Consider the following 26,084-nt stretch of genomic DNA (forward strand, 5'->3'; position numbering starts at 1 on the left):
AACTGGGCTGAGAAGTGGCAGATGGAGTTCAACCCAGATAAGTGCGAAGAGGTTCATTTTGGTAGGTAAAATATGATGGCAGAATATAGTATTAATGGTAAGACTCTTGGCAGTGTGGAAGGATCAGAGGGATCCTGGGGTCCGAGTTCATAAGACACCCAAAGCTGCTGGGCAGGTTGACTGTGTCGTTAAAAAGGCATACGGTGCGTTGGCCTTCATCAACCGTGGAATTGAGTTTAAGAGCTGAGAGGTAGTGTTGCAGCTATATAGGACCCTGGTCAGACCCCACTTGGAGTACTGTGCTCAGTTCTGGTCACCTCACTACAGGAAGCTTGTCGAAACTATAGAAAGGGTGCAGAGGAGATTTACAAGGATGTTGCCTGGATTGGGGAGCATAACTTATGAGAATAGGTTGAGTGAACTCAGCCTTTTCTCCTTGGAGTGATGGAGGATGAGAGGTGACCTGATAGAGGTGTATAAGTTGATGAGAGGCATTGATCATGTGGATAGTCAGAGGCTTTTTTCGCAGGGCTGAAATGGCTAGCATGAGAGGGCACAGTTTTAGGGTGCTTGGAAGTAGGTACGGAGGAGATGTCAGGGATAGGTTTTTTTATGCAGAGAGTGGTGAATGCGTGGAATGGGCTGCCAACGATGGTGGTGGAGGTGGATGCAATAGGGTCTTTTAAGAGACTACTGGATAGGTACACGAAGCTTAGAAAAATAGAGGGCTATGGGTAACCTTAGGTGATTTCTAAAGTAAGTACATGTTCGGCACAGCATTGTGGGCTGAAGGCTGTAGTTTTTCTGAGTTTCTATGTTTTCACAGGCTACCCAGGTTCAATGATTGCCCCTGGCTGTAAGGAGTTAGTAAATTCTCCCCGTGTATGTGTGGGTTTCCTCCCACAGTCCAATGACATACTGGTTGATAGGTTAATTAGTCATTGTAAATTGTCCCGTAATTACTCAAGGATTATATCGGGGTGTTATTGGACTGTGTGGCTTAAAGGGTTGGAAGGGCCTGTTCCACGCCATATCTCGATAAATAAATAAACAAACATGGAATACAGCCCTAATCTATATTCTAACCTCACAACTTAACATGCAGATAACAATCCCCATGGTGCCATTTCAATTCATCCTATCACAGACGTTCCCCTTGTTCTACACACCACACTCTCACCTTCCCTCCTCCTAAAACCTATGTACATCTCTCTCTCTCTCTCTCTTTCTCTTCCCAGTTCTGGTGAAGGGTCACAGACTAGCATTGATAATTATTTCTCTTCCTACAGGTGCTGCCTTATCGGCTGAAATTTTCTACTACATTTTGTTTTGATCTCAGATTTCCAGCATTTACATGCTTATTTTTTATTTTCACCCTCCTTTGCGAGCCTAGTCAAACTATTCACACCCATCTGGGACCACCTTAGCCAGGTCGGGATGTAAACCCCTCAATCTCATTGGTCCAATACAGAACTTGATGCATAGTGCGTTCAATCACAGCGCTTTCTACAGGGTCAACTAAAGGTGCTATTGTCCCTTATAATCATATTTTTTATAATTGCAAGACCTTGTTGGACACTGAGAACTTAAAGTACTGTAGGTCTACCCCATCAGGAAAGTTGTTCACAATCAAGAGAAAATCTGAAGATGCTGGAAATCCAAGCAACCTACACCAATGCTGGAGGAACTCAGCAGGCCAGGCAGCATCTATGGAAAAGAGAACAGCGGAGAAACTGAAAGATCTGGACTTGGTGCGGATGATGCTGCTGCCTCTGTCAGAGCGGCGACAGAGGAGTCGGTGTGTGAAGGAGTGTGCAGTCTAACAGCGAGCGATCGTCTTAGTTGCTTTTCTTGTGATCACAAGACCCTACTGGACATTGTTAATGTGGAAAGCTGCGGGTCGGATTCAGTGATTTACTAGCGAACAGCAGGGGCCTGGGCTGGCGTGAGGACTGGGCCTCAAGATGCAGTGTTGCCGTGGACAGAGAATCGGAATCGGTGCACACTCCCCCAGAGATGGTGTGGCGCGGCGTCCAAGTTAGAGTCGGCGCTGCCTCCCAGTGTTCGCTCAGCAGAAGACAAGCTGAATTGTGTTCAGCTGCAGATTCCTCCAACACCCATGGACTCAGGGTCTTGGATGATTTTTTTTGTGTGTGACTGTATTTTATTGATATCTTATGTGGGCCTTGTGCTCAGTGTGACTGTTGGTATTGTGATTTGCACCACGGCCCCAGAGTAATGCTACTTCATTTGGCTGTGTTCATGGGTGTTCATGTATGGTAGAATAACAATTAAACTTGAACTTGAGAAAAAAAGACTCTAATATTATTAAAATTAAACTGACCTTAAGGATACGGTAAGCTTCCTCTAAGACTGCCTTTTTGTCTGGGCACAAGCAGATGACGCAGTTTGAGCTGAAGGGAAATATGAACAATCTTATTAGATGGTTAAAGCTTGTACGGATAGAAGCAGACCATACACTGAATCCATCAACACTAATCAGAGTCAGATTGGGATTTATTACCTCCTCTCTCATATCCATTCAGGGCCCCAAACAGTCCTTCCAGGTGAGACAACACTTCACCTGCAAATCTGCTGGGGTCGTCTATTGTGTCCAGTGCTCCTGATGTGGCCTCCTCTCCTTTGGTGAGACCCATCATAAATTGGGGGACCACTTTATAGAGCACTTCTGTTCCATCTGCCAAAAGCCAAACTACCCGCTGGCCAAATATCTTAATTTCCATTCCCAGAGGAGCAACGCCTTATATTCCATCAGGTTAGCCTCCAACATGATGGCATGAATATTGATTTCTAGTCTTGGTAAAATGTTTCCCTCCCCCTCCCCTCTTCTTCTATACCCCCGCTCTGGCCTTTTACCTCTTCTCACCTGCCTATCACCTCCCCCTGGGTCCCTTCCTCCTTTTTCCAAAGGTCCACTCTCCTCTCCCGTTAGATTCCTTCTTCTCCAGCCATTTTCCTTTCCCACCTGCCTGGCTTCACCAATCACCATCCAGCTGTCTTCCTTCCCCTCCCCCACCTTTTATTCTGTCTTCTTCCCCCTTCCTTTCCAGTCCTGATGAAAGACCTCGGCCCGAAGCATCAACTGTTTATTCATTTCCATAGATGCTGCCTGACCTGCTGTGTTTCGCTGGCGTTTTGCGTGTGTTGCTACAGATACATTTCACACGTGTACAGGTGACCCCGCTTTTCGAACGTTCGCTTTACGAAACCTCACTGTTACGAAAGACCTACATTAGTTCCCTGTTTTCGCTAACAGAAGGTGTTTTCACTGTTACGAAAAAAGGCAGCGCACGCCCCAAGCAGCCGCTCTCCCCCAGATTTGGAATGGCATTCTCGCCGGCATTGCTTAAACACGTGCCTGAGAGCATCCGTTTTCAAGATGATTTCTAAGGTATCGGAAAAGCCTAAAAGAGCTCGTAAGGGTGTTACACTTAGCTAGACATAATTAAGCGTTTCGATCGTGGTGAATGAAGTAAGGACAAAGTGAGTTTGGCTTGTGGAAGTTGACAAAGATGATGTTGAAGAGGTTTTGGCATTCCATGACCAAGAACTGATAGATGAAGAGCTGATGCAATTGGAAGAGGATAGGATAACAATCGAAACCGAATACAGTAGCGAACGGGCCGAAAGTGAAGTCGTCCAGGAACTGAACGTGAAGCAACTTCGTGAGATTTTCGCTGCAATGATAAAGTGTGACTTTAATTCTGAAAGGGTACATTGGTTTAGGACATATTTGCAGGATGGTTTGAGTGCTTACAAAGAACTGTATGACAGAAAAATGCACGAGGCTAAGCAGTCAAGCATACTGTCGTTTTTCAAGCCTTCCACATCAGCCACAGCAGATGACGAACCTCGACCTCCGACATCGAGGCAGGCAGACATAGAAGAAGAGGACCTGCCTGCCCTGATGGAAACAGACGACACCCCAGTGTCCCACCACCCCAACCCCCGGGCCCCGGACAGATACTGATCCGCGAAGAATGCAGCGGTTGCCGGGATGCACCCAGCACACCTTTAAGAAAAAAAGCTGAAATAAACAAGCTAATTAATTAGGTGCCGCCCGGCACGCAAATGTCGGCCCAGATCAGAGGCGATTGCTGATTGCATCGCCTCTGATCTGGGCCGACATTTACGTGTCGGGTGGCACCTAATTAATTAGCTTGTTTATTTTGGCTTTTTTCTTAAAGATGTGTTGGGTGCATTCCGGCTACCGCTGTATCCCTGCATGCTTCGCGGATCAGTATCAGATCGCTGCCCTGAGGGTGGGGGCCACTGCACCACCCCAACCTCTGACGACTCAACCTAACACACCATCATCAGTGTGCTCTGCGCTGTCCCAATTCTGGTAAGTGATACCACACTGTACATACATTATTTCTACTTTATATTGGCAGTGTATTTTTATGCGTTATTTGGTATGATCTGGCAACTTCATAGCTTAAAGGTTACTGGAGAGAGTCTTTCCGCCGAGAGCGCTTGCGTGAGATTTTCACTACGGAGAACAGTGCCGGCAATGATTGTGGAACAGTATTTCTACTTTATATAGGCTGTGTATTTATCATATCATTCCTGCTTTTACTATATGTTACTGTTATTTTATGTTTTATGTGTTATTTGGCATGATTTGGTAGGTTATTTTTGGGTCTGCGAACGCTCACAAATTTTTCCCATATAAATTAATGGTAATTGCTTCTTCGCTTTACGACATTCCAGCTTACGAACCGTTTCATAGGAACGCTCTACCTTCGGATGGCGGGGGAAACCTGTACATGGAAACACAGAGTGAAATGCATTGTTTATGTTAACAACTAGCACATCCTGAGGAAGGTGCTGGGGCAGCCTGCAAGTGTCACCACATATCCCAGTGCCAATAAAGTATGCCCATAATTCGCGGCAGAACAACACAGAACACAAAAAGCAACAAAACAATAAGAGTAAAGCAAGCACCATTCCTCCCTCCCACCCACAAATACACAGACAGTCCTTCAACTCTAGATAATAGACTTCAAATTCCAGACCTCCGATCAATGTTCAGCTGTAATCTTCAGTATCATCCCCCAGACTATTCGATAGCTGGACCCCCAGAACTCCAGGCTTAAACTCTGCGTGGTTCCTAACCGCACCAACTTATCACCATTCCACTCCCTAATCCCTAACTCATCATCATCCCTCTCCTAAAACCCAATTCATCACCATCCTCCTCCCTAATCTGCAACTCATCATCATCCCTCTCCCTAAACCACAATTCATCATCATCCCTCTCCCTAAACCCCAACTCATCATCATCCCTCTCCTAAAACTCAACTCATCATCATCCCTCTCCTAAAACCCCACTCATCATCCCTCTCCCTAAACCCCAACTCATCATCATCCCTCTCCCTAAACCTCACCTCATCATCATCCCTCTCCCCAAACCCCAACTCATCATCATCCCTCTCCTAAAACTCAACTCATCATCATCCCTCTCCTCAAACCCAACTCATCATCATCCCTCTCCCCAAACCCCAACTCATCATCATCTCTCTCCCTAAACCCCAACTCGTCCACATCTCTCTCCCTGCACCCTATCTCGAGTCTGGACTGATCCACGTCACTTCCATCTAACCCCTTATTTGACTCCTTAAACCCCTCCCATTCTACTGTCATTAATTCTCCTCAGATTCAACCATTCACCCAGTTTACATAGGCCCACTATGCATCATGTACACGACAGTAAATTTACTGCAGCCAGTTAAAGAGTTTCCTCCAAGAGGACCATATCCCTTTTTGTGGTTTGGATGTTTGTGTACCTCAATGACTCAGAGAGCTATGTGGACTGGAGTCAGGGTTTTATGTTTTGTCTCTTGATAGACTCACTCATAGAAAACAGGTCAAAAGGCAGAGGCCAGACTAAGAGTGGTCTGTTGGTCCTCCAGGTTTGAGGTTTCAACTCAGGGCTAACGCCCTGAATGGTTAAACAAAATTGTTACAGGACCAGCAATGAACAATCCCACATCTGAGTGTGACGGTATTCCTGAATCTCCACCCGGGACTTGCATGACCGACCATACTGAAAATTGACAGAAAGCTACTGACATGATGAAAGGAAGCCCTGAACACTTCTAGAGACTAAGGACCTTCATTGCTGCCCTAAACCCCAGCAGCATAATGGGCAGTATGTAAGAGGTTAGCTTTATAAAGATCAGAAGTATTTGTCACATGTACATTGAAACATACAGTGAAATGTATCATTTGCATCAATGACCAACACAGTCTCAAGATGTGTTGGGGCCAGGTCTTGAGTATCACCATGCTTCCAGCGCAACATCGCATGCCCACAATTTACTAACCCTAACCCTGTGGCTGTGGGCGGAAACCAGGGTACCTGGAGGAAATCACACAGTCATGGAGGGAATGTACTCCTTAAAGACAACGGCAGGAATTGAACCCATTTCTCTGGTGCTGTAAGCTGTTACATCAGCTGCTACACTACCGTGCTGCCTGCTCCAAACCAACCAACACAGTCAGTAGGATGGGGAAGGAAATTGAAGCATAATCACAAGAGATTCTGTAGATGCTGGAAAGCCAGAGTAACACACACAAAATGCTGGAGGAACTCAGCAGGTCAGGCAGCATCTATGGCGGAGAATACGCAATGTTTCAGGCCAAGATCCTTCATCAGGACTGGAAAGGAAGGAGGATGAAGCCAGAATAAGAAGCTGGAGGAAGGGAAAGGAGTACAAGCTGGCAGCTAACAGGTGAAGCCAGCTGGGGGGGCCGAGGGCGAGAGGGAAAGCATGAAGTGAGAAGCCGGGAGGAAATGGTAAAGGGCTGAAGAAGAAAGTGCCTGATAGGAGAGGAGAGTGAACCAAGGGAGAAAGGGATCCCGAAGGAAGTAAGGAGAAAGAAAGGTTAGGACAGGAGACAAAATACTGAATTGAAAAACAGAGAATTGGGAGGGGTGGAGGGGAATCCATACAGTCACTGGGAGAAAGTGCAAACTCCATATAGGCTGAACCCAAGCATTGAATCTGGATCTCTGATTCTGCAAAGGCAGCTGTTCTATGAGTTGTGACTCTGTGCCATCCCAATGAGGTGGATGTACTTTGGAAAGTCATTCAATCTTCAAGGCCAAGAACAGACAAGTCGCAAATCACCTGCAGTACCAGTCGCATGCAGTGATGCATTATGAGAGGAAGGGGCATCAGGTTAGGCCAAATGGCATTGTTCCGAAGAGTATGCAGTATTATCCATGTATCAATCTAAACTTCAAAAAAGTTTCAAAGTACATTCATTATCGAAGTATGTAAGCAGCATACATCCCCGAGTTTCATCTTCCCCACAGACAACCAAGAAACGAGAAAAACCATGGGATACGTTCAAAGCAAAAAAAAGCAGCAATCCTCCCCCACGCCACCCACATACAAAAAAAACAAACTGCATGAATGACAACAAAAATGAGCAAAAAAAAAACAGAATACAAAATACAAAATCAAAAGGCATATTTCACTTCAGCTCAGTGTTCTTTATCTGCAGGCCGCCCCTTTCAAAATCGCCCAAACGAAGGACAAAAAAAAGGTGCGACAAGAAAAACCAGAAACATATCAAAACGTACTTCCGTCCTCAATCACCAGACCGCATTAATTAAACCCTGCTCCTTCTCTTAAATGTTGCAATTGAACCTGCCTCCATCATCTCTGCTGGCAGTCCGTCCCACCCCTCTTAATGAAGATGTTCCCCCTCAGGTTCCCATTAAATATTTCACCTATGACTTCTAGTTCTAGCCTCATTCACCTCAGTGGAAAAAGCCTGCTTGCATTTACTCTATCTAGGCCCCTCATAATTTTGTAAACCTCTAACAAATCTCTCTTCATTTTCCTATGTTCCAGAAAATAAAGGCCTAACCTATTCAATCTTTCCCTGTAACTCAAATCCTCAAGTCCTGGCGACATGAACGATCAGCTGCCAGTTTTCTTCTCAATGGCAATGCATTAGGTCTGATATATAATCATAGTCGAGTCTCATCCCTCACTTATCTCCCATCCCACCTCACCCTCTCTCAATTTCCTCTCAAGATCTCATCCTCTGCCAGCTCCCCAGTTCACACCCTCCTCCCTTCCCAACCCTGCCATTGTTACCAATTGTTCCTCCACCAGAACTACCCCATCTCTTTCTATACTAACCTGACTCGTGCTCCCTTGCTTCCAGGTTAACAATGATTCGATTTTAATACCCTCATCCTTGCCTTGTTTCTATCTGTATAAATAACCGAGATCATCATGGCGTTCCGGTGCTTCTATTTTATACACAAAAACACCACGGTAACAGGCCCTTCCAGCCCAACAAGCCCACACCACCTAATTACACCCATGTGACTGATTAATCTACAACCCCGTACGTCTTTGGAAAATGGGAGGAAACTGGAGCACCTGGAGAACGTGAAAACTTTACAGACAGCAACAGAATTGAACCCAGGTTGTTGGCACTATACCTCTACTCTACTGTGCCACCAGGATACTCCTATGGCCCACAGCAGTTTCTCATTGGTTCTTCTTGCTAGACATTGACTTATGTGGACAGAAACAAGGGTTTCATCCCAACAGCCCATCACCTTGTCCTCCAATGAACTCACCTAACCCATAGGGACCAGCGAATCCTGTGAGTGTGGCGAAAGGGTGCAGAACATTGAACACGTTCTGCGCAACTGCCCACTCTCACCTGATTTAGCCAACACTGACCTGCTCAACATCAACCAAACAACACTAGAGTGGCTGGCTGTCTGGTGTGACAAGCTATGATGATGAACCCATAGGGACAATGTCATCATCATTGCTATTTGCCTTGTCGTTGGACGGAGGTAATCATAGTCTTTGACTGTGATTGCCCTTGACAATTTTTTTTAAACTGAAGTCATTTGTCATTGCCTTCTGCTGGGCATGGGTGGCGGGGTGGAGATACGTCTCTACCGAAGGAGGTGTAAGGTGCTCCTTCCCTCCGCAAGCCTGTGGGTCACTCTTGGGCAAGGTGTAAACACCTGCTTCGCACCTGCCCACCCCCTCCTCCCAAGGCCCCCCCCCCCGCGATCATGGTCAGGTGGAGCCATGGGAGGTGGTGGATGGTCGTATGAGCAGCTGACACATATCACAAGTCCTGGTTATGTGGCCACTGATGCCAGGCAGACAATCTCGGAAGAGTATTCATAATGGCTAGGGTCACCCATCTCGTAAAGACGCTGCCCAGAAGGCAGCAATGACGAACTACTTCTGTAGAAAATTGTAACGTTTAAGCGAAGTTAGGACAACTACATGGATGAAGGGGGTAGGTAGGCTACAGTCCGGGTGCACATAGGTGGGATGAGGCAGAAGACTGGGCTAGCATGGATGAGGTGGGCCAAATGGCAATAAACATGCAAACTCCACACAGATAGCGCTGGAGGTGTCAGACAGCAACTCTACTTGCTGAGCCACTGTGCTACCCAAGAGTGTCAACTGCGATTCGAGCTGTGGTTAACAGAGGTCTAGATTGTGGTGGGTGTTTACGCCCCTCTCGGTGGAATGCAATCCTGTTTATCTCCTAATGCGGAGCCTAGAACTGGAATCTCAACAATTCCTTCCCCCCACCTCACCCCGCCCGGGATACACACACAGATGTGTGTGTGTGTGTGTGTGTGTGTGTGTGTGTGTGTGTGTCTATATATATATATAGTGAGAGAGAGAAAGAGAGATAGATAGATAGATATGCACATAGACATTACTCAATCCATTGAGCTTCTCCAATATGCCATGTTGAACCCAGGAATGTGTGCCAACACTTACGGGCTGCCCTCAACACACATCCTTGGGTTTTGTTGGTATTAGTGTAGTAGTTAGTGTGTGAGCACGTGGCCAAGTGGTTAAGGCATTGGACTAGCTACCTGAAGGTCGTGAGTTCGAGCCCCAGCCGAGGGAACGTGTTGTGTCCTTAAGCAAGGCACTTAATCACACATTGCCCTTCCCTTGGACAACATTGGTGTCATGGAGAGGGGAGACTTGCAGCATGGGCAACTGCTGGTCTTCCATACAACCTTGCCCAGGCCTGCGCCCTGGAGAGTGAAGACTTTGCAGGCGCAGATTCATGGTCTCACAAGACTAATGGATGCCTTTAGTAGTTAGTGCCACACTGTTACTGCCTGGGGCATTCTAGAGTTCAACTCTGGTGCCCTTCTGTATGGAATCTCTGCATGTCATTGCCATGGAATGCGTGGGTTTTCCCCCTGGTATTCCAGTTTCCTCCCACAGTCCAAAAACATACTAATTAGGTTAATTAGTTGTTATACTTGTCCCATGATTAGGTTAGGGTTAGTCGGGTGGTGGGGTTGCTGGGACAGCATGGTTCGGAGAGCTGAAAGGGCCTACTCTGCGCTGTTTTGCTAAGTACATAAACACATGTCACCTTATCAACACACGCATAATGCTGGAGGAACCCAGCAGGCCAGGCAGCATCTATGGAAATGAATAAACAGTCAACACTTCAGGCCAAAGCCCTTCATCAGAACATTTAAGATGGACGTGTGATAAATGAATGGATCTGAATCTGATCGTTGACTCTGATGAGGGTCTCGGTGCATGCAAAGAAAATGGATAATTGAAGATACTGGGTCATCCACCAATGGTCCATGAAACCACTATAACACATCAGTCATTATATTCAGGGAAGGGATTAAGCAGCTCTGTTAAAGAATGTAATTGACTGGTTCTAAACGGCACTTACACTAACAAATCAAAGCTGTTGTACAGAATACCAGCTTCTCCCAGCTTTTCAATATATCCCTGGACAAATTCAGTGTTTGCTTCCTTGTATCCAAACTTCTCCTGATGATACGTAACATACCTGCGTGAGAGTTGGATCTGAAACAAAACCAGATGTGGAAAATAGAGAGAGTTAGACACAGAGTGAAACTCCCTCTACACTGTCCCATTACACACTCCCAGAGCAGGGACAGTTAGACACAGAGTGAAACTCCCTCTACACTGTCCCATTACACACTCCCAGAGCAGGGACAGTCAGATACAGAGTGAAACTCCCTCTACACTGTCCCATTACACACTCACAGAGCAGGGACAGGGACAGGGACAGGGACAGTTAGATACAGAGTGAAGCTCTCTCTACACTGTCCCATTACACACTCCCAGAGCAGGGACAGTTAGACACAGAGTGAAACTCCCTCTACACCGTCCCATTACACACTCCCAGGGCAGGGACAGGGACAGGGACAGTTAGATACAGAGTGAAGCTCTCTCTACACTGTCCCACCACACACCCCTAGGGCAGGGACAGTTAGATACAGATTAAATCCCCATCTGCAAGAACTTTAGGCCCATCTGCACTGATCCCATTTGCTTGCAGCAGAATCATTTACTTATGTTCTTTAAGTGCCCTAAGGTTGTCATAGCTGGAGGTGAGGTTGTAGGGGGAATGGGGGTAAGTTCCCACTACATATTAAATGCTTCTAATGGCATGCGTCTGAAATAGCCTCTGTCAACCAAGTCCAGCTCTTGGCCTTCATGTGTGGCTTAGCTACTAAGCCTGGCAGAACCATTTTGACTGACAGGAGAAGGCACAAAGGTGGGTAACTGGCTCCTTAAAACTAGTTGCTTTCACTCAAGGTACATAGGTCTCATCAGCCATTGTTGGCAGCTAATGTAGGAGAAGGAAAACTCTGATCTCAGACCTTCACTGCCTTGTGGCTATGTCCACTCAAGGGGAAGGCTTCAGGAGTCAACCCTGAGGAAAAATCCAGAGGTGGAGTCCTTCAGGCAGTCCTACATTGAGTTCAACGCTAACTGGCATCTCCTGTGATGCCACTAGTGCCAAACTGTATCGGTCTCTGCCACTCATTTAGATTTATCAGCTGTGTGTAGAGACAGAGCCTGCGGTATGAGCAACAGCTTGCTCTCCATATCGTACTGCCCTGACTTGCGTATCACCGAGACATCAGGGATGCAACATCCATAGTCGACCTCAACCAACAAAGGGCCTCATCTATGACCAAATTCTTCTATGCCTTATCTATTCAAGAATTTAACTATATGCCTTTATTGTATCTTGGTTGGTTGGTTTGGATGAGTTGAGTGAAAGAGTGAAAGTGAAACACTATAAATCCATTATTCTTCGGTGGTTATGAGGTGACATAGAAACTCAACTTCGTTTTTGCTTCACTGTTGAGGTTCAAAGTTCAAAGTAAATGTTATTATCAAAGTATATATATGTCATCATAAACAACCCTGAGATTCAGCTTCTTGTAGGCATACTCAGCAGATCTATAACAGGGTCAATGATAGATCAACCAGAGTGCAGAAGACAATAAATTGCGTAAATGCAAATATAAATGTAATGCCCTGGGAAAGGTTTCACTGCTGACATAATGGTCTCTAGAAGCAGTGTTTGGATTATGGTTGGAGATCACGAGTGCTTTGGAACGTGAGCTGGGTCCTTTGGCAAAAGATGCTGGAGAGAACTGGTTGTAGGATTTGACGCAGTGGGGACCGTGATTCAATGGAGCAAGGTGCTGCAGTCGACTGAGGATTGATGAATATTACCTTGGAAGAGCTGAGCTCCACGTTGTGCACATTTAATTATAATGGGCCCTTTTTGTTTTTTTCTTTCTTTTCTTTACTAACCCTTTAGCTAAGATTCATAAATATAATTCCTTTGATTGTATGCAGTGTGCTGTCTGTTATTTCTTGGCACTGAGTTGTAACAGGGTGGCAAATGACACAGCATCCACACAAACCGGGTTTGGGGTGGGAGAGTCATCTCAGTCTCACGGGTTTGGCAGGACTGGAGTGTGTCTTCCCGAGACTTACACAGCCAAGAAACCAGTGGGGTTTCATAAATAAATAGCAATAAATAATGAGAACATGAGATAATGAGATAAAGAGTCCTTGTAAGTGAGATCATTGGTTGTGGGAACATTTCAGTGATGCTGCAAGTGAAGTTGAGTATCATTATCACTTCTTGTTCAAGAGCCTAATGGTTGAGGGGTAGTAACTGTCCTCATGGTTGAGGGGTAGTAACTGTTCTTGAACCTGGCGGTGCTCCTCCTGAGGCTACTGTACCTTCTACCTGATGGCAGCAGCGAGTAAAGAGCATGACCTGGGTGGTGAGGATCTCGGGATCCCTGATGAAGGATGCTGCTTTCCTGTGACAGTGTCTCTTATCTGTGTGCTCAAGGGGTGGGAGGGCTTTACCTGTAATACACTGTGCCGAATCCACTAATTTTTGCCGAATCCACTAATTTTAAATCTGTGTGCGTGCATTGAAAATAAGTTTAGGTTCGGCTGTGATGATGTCCAGAGTTGAATAGGTCACAGAAGGGTGAATGGAGATTGAATCACTAGCTGCCATGCTTTGGCCCTCTCACTCAAATGTTCAAACATTCAAAGTGTATTTATGATTAAAGCATGTGTGCATCCCATACTCTACCATGTTTCATTTTCTTGCAGGCATTCACAGTAGAGCGAAGAAATACAATAGAATTAATGAAAAATACAAAGATTGACAAGCAGCCAAAGTGCAAGACAAGCTCTGCAAATAAACAAACAAATAAATAATACCAAGAACGTGTGATGTAGAGTCCTTGAAAGTGAACCTATAGCAGGGATTCTCAACTATTTTTTATAGCTTGGCCCAATACCATTGAGCAATAGACCCCAGGTTGGAAACCCCTGTTATAGGCTGTGGAATCAATTCAGTGTTGGTGTGAGTGAAATTAGCCACACTGGTTCAGGAGCTTGCTAGCTGAAGGGTAATAACTGTTCCTGAACCTGGTGGTGGGGGTCTTGAGGCTCCTGTACTTTACCTATCCATATCCCCTTTGTATCCTTCTTGATACATTCCCCTTTTATTCCCATATCATTATCCCACCCTTCATCTAATAGTTCTTCCTGATCTACCCAATACATCCTCAGAGAACTCCAATATTTTGGAGATACATGATTGTCCTTTTATGAATCCATATTGATTCTGTTCAGTTTTATTATAGTTAGGATTGAATGGAAAATATGGGCAGCAAATAAAATCAAAGGACAAACCACGGAATAAAACCAAAGAAATACTCCTCCAGGTGCCCTGACGGGCATTAAATGCAGCTTGAACAATCAATCTAAACTCAGCCATGGATGTTCTCAGGCCTGACTGTGAAAGGAGGAGGGTTGGGCATGGAATGAGCAACCCCATCCCTTAAAAACCCAGGGGTACAGAAACGCCAACAGAAGCTCCAAAGACCTCATCCCTGGGAGAGGAAGGAGCTTTGGAAGCTGGGCTAAAGCTGGAGATAACACGAAAGATTGGTCTTGGACAGAGGACTGCAGCGAGCTGCTGTCAGTGGCCTATGCCCCAGTAGGGCTCAAGTATTAAAGAACAATCCACCTATTGACTTACTTGTTCGTCAGTCATGTCCACTCCTGTCACATGGCCAAGGGGTCCCACTAACTTGCTCAGGATGAAACAGTCACGGCCACTCCCACTGCCCAGATCCAACACGTGACATCCTTCCAAGCTCTCTGGCACCACAAGACCACATCCAAAGTATCTGGAAAATGAGCAAGGAGTTGGCAGTTTCAGATATGGCATAGTGGCAACAAAGAAAATTCTAGAATCAGGTTTATTATCACTGACATGTGCCGTGAAATTTGTTGTTTTGTGATAGCAGTACATTGCAATATATAAAAAGTTATTATAAATCATAATAAGAAATATATATATATATATAAAATAAGTAGAGCAAAAAGTGAGGTAGTGCTCATAGGTTCATTGTCCATTCAGAAACCTGATGGCAGCAGCAGGAAGAGCATATGGCCTGGCTGGTGGGGCTCTGTGATGATGGATGATGCCTTCCTGCGACAACGCTCCATGTAGATGTGTTCAATTGTAGGAAGGGCTTTACCCATGGTGGACTAGGCTTTATCCACTACTTTCTGTAGGATTTTTCATTTCAGGGCACTGGTGTTTCCATACCAGGCTGTGACGCAGCCAATCAACATACTCTCTACATCTGTAAAGGTTAATCAGAGTTATATATGTCATGCTGAATTTTCGCAAACTCCTGAGGAAGTACCAGCACTGCCATGCTTTCTTTATAATTGCACTTAGTGCTGGGCCCAGGACAGATCCTCTAAAATGAATTTAAAGTTGCTGACCCTCTCCACCTCTGGTACCCAGATGAGGGCTGGCTTATGGACCTCTGGTTTCCTAATCCTGAAGTCAATAATCAGCTCCCAGGTCTTGTTTACATTGAGTAAGAAGTTTTTCTGGCTTCTGCCTCCTTCCCCTCCAGTCCTGATGAAGGGTCACGGCACAAAACACTAGCTGTTTATTCCTCTCCATAGCTGCAGACTGACCCACTGAGTTCCTCCAGCATTTTGTGTGTGTTGCTCTGGATTTTCCAACATTCTGCAGAATCTCTCTCTTAATCAGACCACTGTCTCCTAGACTAGAACCTTTAACCACACCAACATCTCCCCAACTGGCTTTAATAACCAGACTGATCCCAATACCTGGATTGCAATCCACTAGCTTCTTGCACTAACCAATTATCTCACAGACTTGCTCCATTAACTTGTCCACTAGAACATATCCATAAGACCATAAAGCATAGGCACAGAATTAGGCCATTCAGCTTCTCGTGTCTGCTTTGTCATTGGATCATGGCTGATTTATTTTCCCCTCTCAACCCCATTCCCCTGCCTTTTTTTCATAACCTTTGAACCCTTACTAGTCAGGAACCTTTCAACCTCAACTTTAAATATATCCAACAACTCGGTCTACACAGCTATAGATTCACCGCTTGAGAAATTCCTCCTAATTTCTGTTCTAAAGGGGCATTTAGACAGTTCTCACCCAGATGAGGGTGAAAACCAACTCTCATAAGACCATAATACCATTAGACATAGGAGCAGAATTAGGCCATTTGGCCTATCGAGTCTGCTCCACCATTTGATCAAAGCTGATTTATTTTCCCCTGTCAACCCCATTCTCCTGCCTTCTCCCCATAACTATCTAGCAGAAAAAAAAGCTGGGCATCCAGGACATGGTGTTCACTCTCAATAGAAACGCAATACCACTACGGTCTGTAACCTCATGGCCCGATATATTCCTCACTCTCAAAGCAGGGGATTAGTCCTGGTGTAGTGTGGAAGGACATGTAAGGAGCACAACCACTGAAGCTGTAATATATTATTACTGATGTACCAAAGAGCAAAATCAGCATTTGAAAGAGAGAGCTAATCAATCTAATAATCAACTGATCAGATTGAATCTCTACTGTACAGTCATTATGGACCATGGTGATGGATGTTCACCTTCCAGGTCCAAATGGTTCATTGCCAACTTCAGCTTTTCAGCACAACAGCAGAAACTGCAAAGACGAGATTCTGCTGATGCTGGAAATCCAAAGTAACACACACAAAATGCTGGAGGAACACAGCAGGTCAGGCAGCACCAATGGAGAGGAATAAAAAGTCAATGATTCAGGCTGAGTCACTTCTTCAGAACAGCAGACACTATCTAACGTTCAGACGTCCATTGTTCAATAAGTTAAATTCGTTTTTAGCACAGCGGTAGAAATTCTCCAGGGTTCAGATGTTTGTTACTCACTAAGGTAAACTTCTAACTGGCATTTCGTTCAAACTCATTGGCCTTATTAAACACTCCATCAGTTTGGCCTGATAGATGTACATAAGAACATAGAACATACAGTAGAACATCACAGCACAGTACAAGCCCTTTGGCCTACGTTGTTGTGCCCACCTATTAACCTACTCTAAGATCAATCGATATCAATCTTCCCTCCATTGTTATTTCATCTAAGTGCCTATTTAAGAGTCCCTTAAATCTCCTAATGTATTGATTTCTACCACCAGGCCCGGTAGTGCATTTCACGCACCCACCACACTCTCTGTGTAAAAAACTTATCTCTGGCAACCCTCCTATACATTCCTCCAATTACCTTAAAATTATGTCCCCATGTATTAGCCATTTTAACCCTGGGATAAAGTTGCTGGCTGTTCACACGATCAATGCCTCCTCTACCAAGTCAACTTTCATCCTTGATCCAAAGAGGAAAGGCCCAGCTTCCTCAACCTATCCATTCTCCTGCCTTCTCCCCATGACCCCTAACACCCCCACCCTCACCAATCAAGAACCTATCAATCTCTGTCTTAAATACAACCAGTGACTTGGCCTCCACAGTCCTTAGTGACAGCAAATTTCAGATTCATCACTCTGGCTGAAAAAAAATCCTTCTAAGTTTTAAAGGGAGGTCTCTTTATTCTGAGGCTATGTCCTCCTATCCTCGATTTTCCTGCTGATGGAAACCACATCCAGTCTATCTAGGCTTTTCAGCACTTCATAGGTTTTAATGAGATCCGCCCACATCCCTCTGAACTCCAGCCATGCCAAGAGTCATCAAATGTTTCTCATAGTTTAACTCTTTCATTCCCGTGATCATTCTTGTCAACCTCCTCTGGCCCTTCTCCCGGCCCAGCACATCCTTTCTTAACTATGGAACTTAAAACTGCTCCTGATACTCTGAGTATACAGTTTCACCAGTGCCTTAAAAAGCCTCAGCATTACATCCTTGCTTTTATATTCTAGTTGCCTTGAAACGAATACAAAAATTGCATTTGCCTTCATACCATCGACTCAATCTACAAGATAAGGGAATCCAGGACTCCTAAATCTGTCTGCACCTTTGATTTCTGAACTTGCTCCCCATTTCTCTTCCCAACAGTATGGCATGGCAGGGTTTGAGAGAGCAAATAGCCTTGTGCTGCTCCTATGAAGAGTCACAGGGTAATATAGGCCCTTCTGACCATCTAGACCATGCTGAACTGTAATTCTGTCTAGTTCCATTGACCCACACCTTAACTATAGCCCTCCATACCTCCCCTATCAATGTATCTATTGAAATTTCTCTTAAGTGTTGCAATTGAACCCTCTTCTGTTGGCAGCTTGTTCCACACTTGCACCACACTCTGAGTGAAGAAGTTCCCCTTCAGGTTCTCTTTAAACATTTCACTTTTCACCCTTAACATATGACCCCTGGTTCTAGTCTCGGCCAACCTTGGGGAAAGCCTGCTTGCATTTACCCTATCTAAACCCCTCATAATTTTGTACACCTCTATTAAATCTCCCCTCTTTCTCCTACGCTCCAGGGAATAGTTTCAACTTCGGACAGCCCGGTAGCATAACAGTTAGCGCATCGCTATACAACCCCTGCGACTGGGGTTCAATTCCTGCCGCTGTCTGTAAAGAGTTTGTACATTTTCAGTGTGACCGCGTGGGTTTCCCCCGGGTGCTCTGGTTTCCTCCCACATTCAGAAGAGGTATAGGTTAACAGGTTAATTGGTCACACGAGTGTAATTGGGCAGCGTGAGCTCGTTAGGCCTGATGGGCCTGTTACCGTGGTGTATCTCTAAATACCTTCACATGCGGCTTAGCTAAGCCCAGCGGAGTTGTTTCTGCAGACAAGAGAAGGGGCAAAGGCAGGTCACTGGCATCTTAAAACCAGTCACTCTGGGCAGCTGGGGCTCACCAACCGTGGTGGCAGCTCATCTAGGAGAGGGAAAACTCTGATTTCAAACCTCCGCTACCTTGCAGCTATACCCACTCACGGGAAAGGCTTCAGGAGTAAATGTCAAGGGAAAATTCTGGAGCTGGAGTCCCTAAGGCAGTCCAATGTTGAATTTGATGCTGACTGGCAACTCCTGCAACGCCAATGGTACCAATCTATATTGGTCTCTGTTGTCCCTTTGGATTCATCAGCTGCATGGAGAAGGGTCAACAGCTTGCTCTCCATATTGTACCAGACTTGACTTGTGTACTGGTTTGCATATTGACTTCGAAAGCTAGGAGGCAACACCTATGGTTGACCCCAACCAATGGAGGGCTATCCTCATAATTCAGGTCCTCAAGTCCCGGCAACTTCCTTTTAGATTTTCTCTGTACTCTTTCAATCTTATTGACATCTTTCCTGTAGATAGGTGACTAGAACTGCACACAATACTGCAAATTTTGCCTCATCATCATCATCTAATAAAACATCCCAACTTCTGTACTCAGTCCTCTGTCTTATGAAAGACAAGCTGCCAAAAGCCTTCAAAAGAACGAAAGACAGAAAGAAAGAATGAAAGAAAGAAAGAAAACAAGAAAGAAACATGGTCCTGGGGAGAACATACAGACAGGATTGGAATTGAACCCGGGTCGCCGGCGTTGTAACAGTGGTAGCTAATCGCAATACTACCGTGCTGCGCTCACACACCTGCTGGGTGAGTTTGGCCCCCAACACCTCACCAGAGCATTCAACCAGCCTCATTAGCTACAAGGCAGACTATGAAGATAAGCACCTCTGAGAAACCTCGGGGTGGATGAGTGTCATGGCTTCACATACTGTTTTACTTGACGGACGTCTTGTTAAGGAACATGTCACATTGGTCTGTAGATCTTCTGACCTCTTCAGCCGTTTGCCGTAGTAACTCTGAGAGGAACATGAGAATTAGTAAGTCCCTTGAAATTTCCATGGTCCATGAGCCAGAGAGATTTTCTGGTGACAGCATGGCAGGAATATCAGGGGGTCATATCCAGGTTAAACACTCTCTACATTGTCTCATCAAAACCTCTGAGGGATAATGTCTGGTGACTGAGGAAGACACTCATCTTATAAATCTGGTTAATCCTGTCCTGCTGCCTTGCAGAGGCATTCTCTGCCTTTTAGACCCTGTCTCCTTCCTCAGATCAGAAAGTCAAAGTTGAGTTTATTGTCATATTCCATCTGGATGCCAAACGACTTAGTATGGCAACTGCCCTGCAAATCACTGCAAGAAACTGAAGAGAGTTATGTACACAGCTCAGTACACCAGGAAACCAGCCTCCCCTCAATGGACTCTGTCTATACCAGCGGTCCCCAACCACCAGGTCGCAGAGCATGTGCTACCGGCCGTGAGGAAACGATATGATTTGGCGATATGAGTCAGCTGCACCTTTCCTCATTCCCTGTCACGCCCACTGTTGAACTTGAACGCATGCGAAGTCATTACCTGCGCGTCATCCATGTCAGCGCGGGAAGGAGATCAACTCCTCGAGCTTGCAAATGACGGCAGGCTGAAAAGTATGTTTGACATAACATCTCTGCCGGCATTCCAGATCGAAGTGAAGGCTAAATATCCTGAGACAGCTATGAAAGCACTGAAAACATTGCTTCCATTTCCAACATATCACTGCGATGAATGCAATGAAAACTAAATTGCGGAATAGACTGGACATAAGGAACCCCCTTCGAGTATCGCTGTCTCCCTTCACCCCTCGATAGGACTGTCTTGTTGCAGGGAAACAAACCCAGGGCTCCCACTGATTCAGCGATATTGGTGTGTTGCAATGATTTTATATGTTCATACAGGGAAAATATGTGCTGTGAGTTTAATATCCAAACGTTACTTAAAATGTTATGATGCTATTGACTTATAAGTGACTTATATAACCATATAACAATTACAGCATGGAAACAGGCCATCTCTGCCCTTCTAGTCCATGCCGAACACTACTCTCACCTAGTCCCACTGACCTGCACTCAGCCCATAACCCTCCATTCCTTTCCTGTCCATATACCTATCCAAATTTTCATTAAATGATAATATCGAACCTGCCTCTACCACTTCTACTGGAAGTTCGTTCAACATTTACTTCAAGCTCCCCTGTCCTCCCCGATAATTGACTTATCACTATATTCATGCGAGGGAAATATGTGCTGTGTGTTTAATATTAAATTCATTAGATAAACCCTTTTAGAAACAAAATTGAGTGTATTAGCCACTTATCACCTATATTCTGGTCGTGATTACCCCCCCCCAAACAGAATCACCAAAAACGATTTGTAGAAAAAAATCGGTACATACACGCATGCGCACACAGGTGCCCGCGCAAGGCTTCATGTTCATGGTAGTCTTTCTCGGGGTAAACACAACGTATTTGACTGCTACTCTTGTCCGCTGGCAACCCTAACCCTACCCCCCCCCCCGGGGTCGGCCGGTCCGCAGTGCAAAAAAGGTTGGGGACCCCTGGTCTATACTTCTGAATACCTTAGTAAAGCAACCAACATAATCAAAAACCCCACCCACCCCAGAAATCCTCTGTTCTCCCATTTCTCATCAGGCAGAAGATAAAAAAGCCTGAAAGCATGTACCACCAGGCTCAAGGATGATAAGTTGGATTATTAGCCACACAACGTACCTCATTATGATCTTGCACCTTATTGTGAAGATTCGGCATGACATCTAAAACTTTGATAAACTTCGATAGGTTTGTTGTGGCGAGTATACTGACTGGCTGCATCACAGCCTGTACAAAAACACCAATGTCCTCGAACTGAAAATCCTTCAAAAAGTAATAGCTACAGCCCAGTCCATCACCAGTAAAGCTCTCACTATTGAGAGTATCTACATGGTGCATTGTCACAGGAGAGCAGCATCCATCATCAGGGATCCTCACCACCCAGGTCATGCTCTCTTCTCAATGCTGCCATCAGGAAGAAGATGCAGGAGCCTCAGGATTTATACCACCAGGTTCAGGAGCAGTTATTACCCCTCAACCATCAGCCTCTTGAACCAGAGGGAATAACTTCCAACTCAACTTTACTTGCCCCATTACAGAATTGTTCCTACAACCTATGGACTTGCCTTCAAGGAGTCTTCATCTCATGTTCTTGATATTTAGGGCTTATTTATTTATTATCATTCTTCTTTTCTTCTTGTATTTGCACAAATTGTTGGCTTTTGCACACTTGTTGGATGCCTAAGTTGGTGCAGTCTTTCATTGATTCAGTTATGGTTATTACTCTATTATAGATTTATTGAGTATGCCACAAGAAAATGAAAACTTGTGGAAGCATTGCAGGCACACTGCATCAGAAAAGCAGCATTCACAAAAAAAAACACAAATTACACATAATTTTTTACACAAAAAGAACACAAAGCAAAAAAAAACACACAAAAAGTCAACGCTAGTGCAAAGTGATCGAAGTGGTCACAGTGTTGTGATTAGCATTGTGCTAATTGGTTCAATAACTGAATGGTTAAAGGGAAGTAGTTGTTCTTGAACCTGGTGGTGTGAGGACATCAGGCTTCTGTACCTCCTGTTCCACGGTATCTGTGAGAAGATGGCATGACCCAGATGGTGGGGATCTTTGGTGACACGTTTCCCTCCTCTGCCTGTAAGGAGTTTGTACATTCTCCTCATGACTGCACAGATTTCCTCCAGGTGTCACGGTTTCCTCCCGCGGTCCAAAGAAGCACCAGTTCTTATAACAGGTTCTTAGGTTATTTGGTCATTGTAAATTGTTCCATGATTAGGCTAGGGGGATTGCTGGCACCATGGATCAAAGGGTCTATTCTGCGCAGTACCTCAATAATAATAGTGGGGAGGGATGTGACTGTGATGAATTGGACAGAGTCCACTACTCTCGGTAGCTTCATACTGTATAGATAGATATATAGATATACTTTATTGATCCCGAGGGAAATTGGGTTTCGTTACAGCCGCACCAACCAAGAATAGAGCATAAAAATAGCAATACAAAAACCACGAACAATCAAACAACAAAATGCAAACTATGCCAGATGGAAATAAGTCCAGGACCAGCCTATTGGCTCAGGGTGTCTGACCCTCCACAGGAGGAGCTGCAAAGTTCGATGCCACAGGCAGGAACGACCTCCCGTGACGCCCAGTGTTATATCTCGGTGGAATATGGCCGGAGTCCAACAGCAAAAATATTCCTGCGCATTTGAATTGCCATAGCAGACCAGGACGCAACAAGTCAGAATGTGTTCATCAGTACATGCGCGGGCATTAGGACCCTGGGGAGGAGAAAATAGCGAGTTTCTCGGAGCTCTCCGGAATGACGGCGACACCTGGAATTCCTATCGACCATTTTTATTATAACTGGATCCTAAGTAGAATCGAAGCGTAAATTATTCTCTTGTGTTCGCAAAGCCTAATCTCTTGATCTGTAAACAGTTACGGCTGCTTGCATTTGGACGGGTCTGTGCACAGCGTGTTACAAATTAAACCTCGAAAGAGCGAGAATCACGCCTCAGGAACACTCCCCAAACCATTTACCTTCACCTGCTCCTGAACGGAGTCAGTCTGGTTCATGCCTGCGTTGTACGGGGAAGGTCTGGCTGCGGGACGGTGGACTTTTCTCGGTCAATCCGGACGGGCTGGATATCTAGCACTCCTCCCCGTTGCTTCCGCAGACCATGGGGCAAAGGACACACGGGGCGGGATCGTGCAGAGAACGGAGCGTCACGGAGATCGACAAGCCCCAGAAAACACAGACACCCAGTCTGTGGGAGTGGGTGGGAAAGTAACCGACTGGTTAATATACAGCAAGCCTCCACAAACATTAACTTAAAAACTGCAGACTGGAAATCTGAAATAAAAATCAATAAAACGCCAAAGACAACTCAGCGGGCCAGGCAGTGTATGTGAAGGGAGAAACTCATATCATTTCGGGTCATAGGACATAGAAGCAGAATTCGGCAACTGGCCCTTCATTGAGTCTGATCCACCATTCCATCGTGGCTGATTTATTGTCCCTCTTAACCCCATTCTCCTACCTTCTCCCCAGAACCTTTGATGCCCTGACTAATCCAGAATTTATCAACGTCTGCTTTAAATATATCCAAAGACTTGGTCTCCACAGCATAAAAGTGTGCCCCCTCATTTTAGCTGCTGGTGAACGACTGTACATCTTCCTAGAGATGCTGCCTGGCCTGCTGCGTTCACCAGCAACTTTGATGTGTGTTGCTTGAAATTCCAGCATCTGCAGATTTCCTTCTGTGTACCCCCTCAGTTTAGCTATTTACACTCTGGGAAAGAAATCTCTGACTATCTACTCAATTTATGTAAACACGAGGAATTCTGCAGATGCTGGAAATTCTACCTACACCTACGGTCTGTCCGCCAGAGAAAGCAGGATCTCCCAATGGCCACACATTTTAATTCCACATCCCATTCCCATTCTGATATGTCTATCCACGGTCTCCTCTACTGTCAAGATGAAGCCACACTCAGGTTGGAGGAACAACACCTCATATTCCATCTGGGTAGCCTCCAACCTGATGGCATGAAATAACTTACGTTGATGCCCCACCTCCCCCTCGTACCCCATCCGTTATTTTTTTATATACACACATTCTTTCTCTCTTTCTCCTTTTTCTCCCTCTGTCCCTCTGACTATACCCCTTGCCCATCCTCTGAGTTTCCCCCCCTCCCCCTTTTCCTTCTCCCTGGGCCTCCTGTCCCATGATCCTCTCATATCCCTTTTGCCAATCAACTGTCCAGCTCTTGGCTCCATCCCTCCCCCTCCTGTCTTCTCCTATCATTTTGGATCTCCCCCTCCCCCTCCAACTTTCAAATCTCTTACTGGCTCTTCTTTCAGTTAGTCCTGACGAAGGGTCTTGGCCTGAAACGTCGACTGTACCTCTTCCTAGAGATACTGCCTAGCCTGCTGCGTTTACCAGCAACTTTGATGTGTGTTACTCAATTTATGCCTCTCTACCATCTTGTACACCTACATCAAGTCACCTCTTCTTTCACTTCAAAGAGAAAAGCCTAGCTGGCCCAACCTATCCTCATAAGACATGTTCAATCCAGACAGCATCCTGTTAAACCTCCTCTGCACCCTCACAAAAGTTCCCACAGTGAGGCGATCAGTACTGAACACAATTCTCCAAGTGTGGTCTTTTATTTAGAAAGAACACATTTCTATAGATTCAAGATTGTTAAATGTCATTTACAGTGCACATGTGTAAAGTAGAATTACTCCAGATCCCATGCAGCACAAATAAATCACAAAAATAAAAAAAAAACGACTAAACACAATAAATATAAACACATAGATAGCTTATAGACTTGCCCCCACGGCTTCATGTGACCTCGGTGGGTGGGGTGGGGGGAGGGGTGCTAAGCAGGTGCTACATGTGCCCAAGGCTGACCTGCAGGGTAGTGGAGGGAAGGAGTGTCTTACACCTCGTTTGCAGAGACGTATCCCCACCCCGCCTCCCCAGTACTGTACATAGATTGATTGTATGTCCATAAAGTGGCGCTAGGCACAGTAAATCCACAGTAATGTGTAAATACATAGGGCTTTAAACCTCTGCAGACACACTATCTGACTCCAGGCATCTCCACGTTTGAGCATCTGGTTCATCTGGTGGTACCTGTTGCTCTCTCTTTCCACTCCTGAGGTGGTGTCACAGGTGGACAGGGAGGTGAAGAAGGCTGTTGGAACGCTGGCCTTCATCAGCCAGGGCACTGGGTATAGGAGATGGGATGGAACATAGAAAAGTACAGCGCAATATTGGCAAGTTCAAGTTTATTGTCATCTGGCTGTGCCTATATACAACCAAATGAAACCATGGTGCAACCAGAAAACATCTATCACACACAGTACATCAAACAAAATATGACTACAAATAAGCTAATGAAATATCATTGAAAGTGCATGTAGTGCACAGCACAGGTAAACAGTAAACAGCTCGTTGTCCTAGTGACGAGACCTCGTTGGTTGCAGGGTATTTTTTAGTCTTACAGCCTGAGGGAAGAAGCTGTTACCCAGTCTGGCAGTCCTAGTCCTGATGTTTCTGTACTTCCTTCCTGACAGTAGTGGGTCAAGGAGGTTGTGGGATGGGTGGTAGGGATCGTCAGCTATGCCTCTGTGCCCTCTGTATACAACAGTCCCAGTAAATGTCACAATTGTGGGGGGGGGGGGGAGCATGCTGATCTATAATTCCAAGGATTATCCCTATTACCTCTCTTGAGCACAGGAATAATGTTGCCACCCTCCAATTCTCTGCTACTACTATGTTCCAATTCTACAAGATGTTGGTGAAGCTACGTTTGAGTATGAGAAACAGGTTTATTATCACTAACATATGTTGTGAACAGTGCAAGACATAACAAATTTCTGTAAGTTACAATAAGAAAATAAATAAATAGTGCAATAGAGGGATAGTGAGCTAGTGTTCATGGGTTCAATGTCCATTCAGAAA

At 45.3% G+C, this 26,084-nt stretch overlaps 1 protein-coding gene and 1 long non-coding RNA gene across 2 annotated transcripts in view; one reads left to right on the forward strand and one right to left on the reverse strand.

Moving 5' to 3' along the window:
* The window catches only part of LOC134347812 (uncharacterized), a 40,263-nt gene extending 26,677 nt beyond the window's left edge, over positions 1-13,586 (forward strand). Inside the window, exon 3 of the long non-coding RNA XR_010018272.1 lies at positions 13,485-13,586. This is a non-coding gene — a long non-coding RNA (uncharacterized LOC134347812). The remainder of the gene's footprint in view (positions 1-13,484) is intronic.
* zgc:153372 (uncharacterized protein LOC767695 homolog) overlaps positions 1-23,303 on the reverse strand; it is a 39,505-nt gene extending 16,202 nt beyond the window's left edge. Inside the window, exons 1-5 of the mRNA XM_063050261.1 lie at positions 23,149-23,303; positions 19,386-19,516; positions 14,422-14,572; positions 10,750-10,886; positions 2,345-2,414 (exon numbers count right to left, since the gene is read on the reverse strand). Of these exons, the coding sequence (XP_062906331.1) occupies positions 2,345-2,414; positions 10,750-10,886; positions 14,422-14,572; positions 19,386-19,516; positions 23,149-23,184 (525 nt within the window). The 5' untranslated portion in view covers positions 23,185-23,303. The remainder of the gene's footprint in view (positions 1-2,344; positions 2,415-10,749; positions 10,887-14,421; positions 14,573-19,385; positions 19,517-23,148) is intronic.
* Positions 23,304-26,084: the final 2,781 nt, after the last annotated feature.

Source organism: Mobula hypostoma, chromosome 6, assembly GCF_963921235.1.
Source record: "Mobula hypostoma chromosome 6, sMobHyp1.1, whole genome shotgun sequence".
NCBI lineage: Eukaryota > Metazoa > Chordata > Chondrichthyes > Myliobatiformes > Myliobatidae > Mobula > Mobula hypostoma.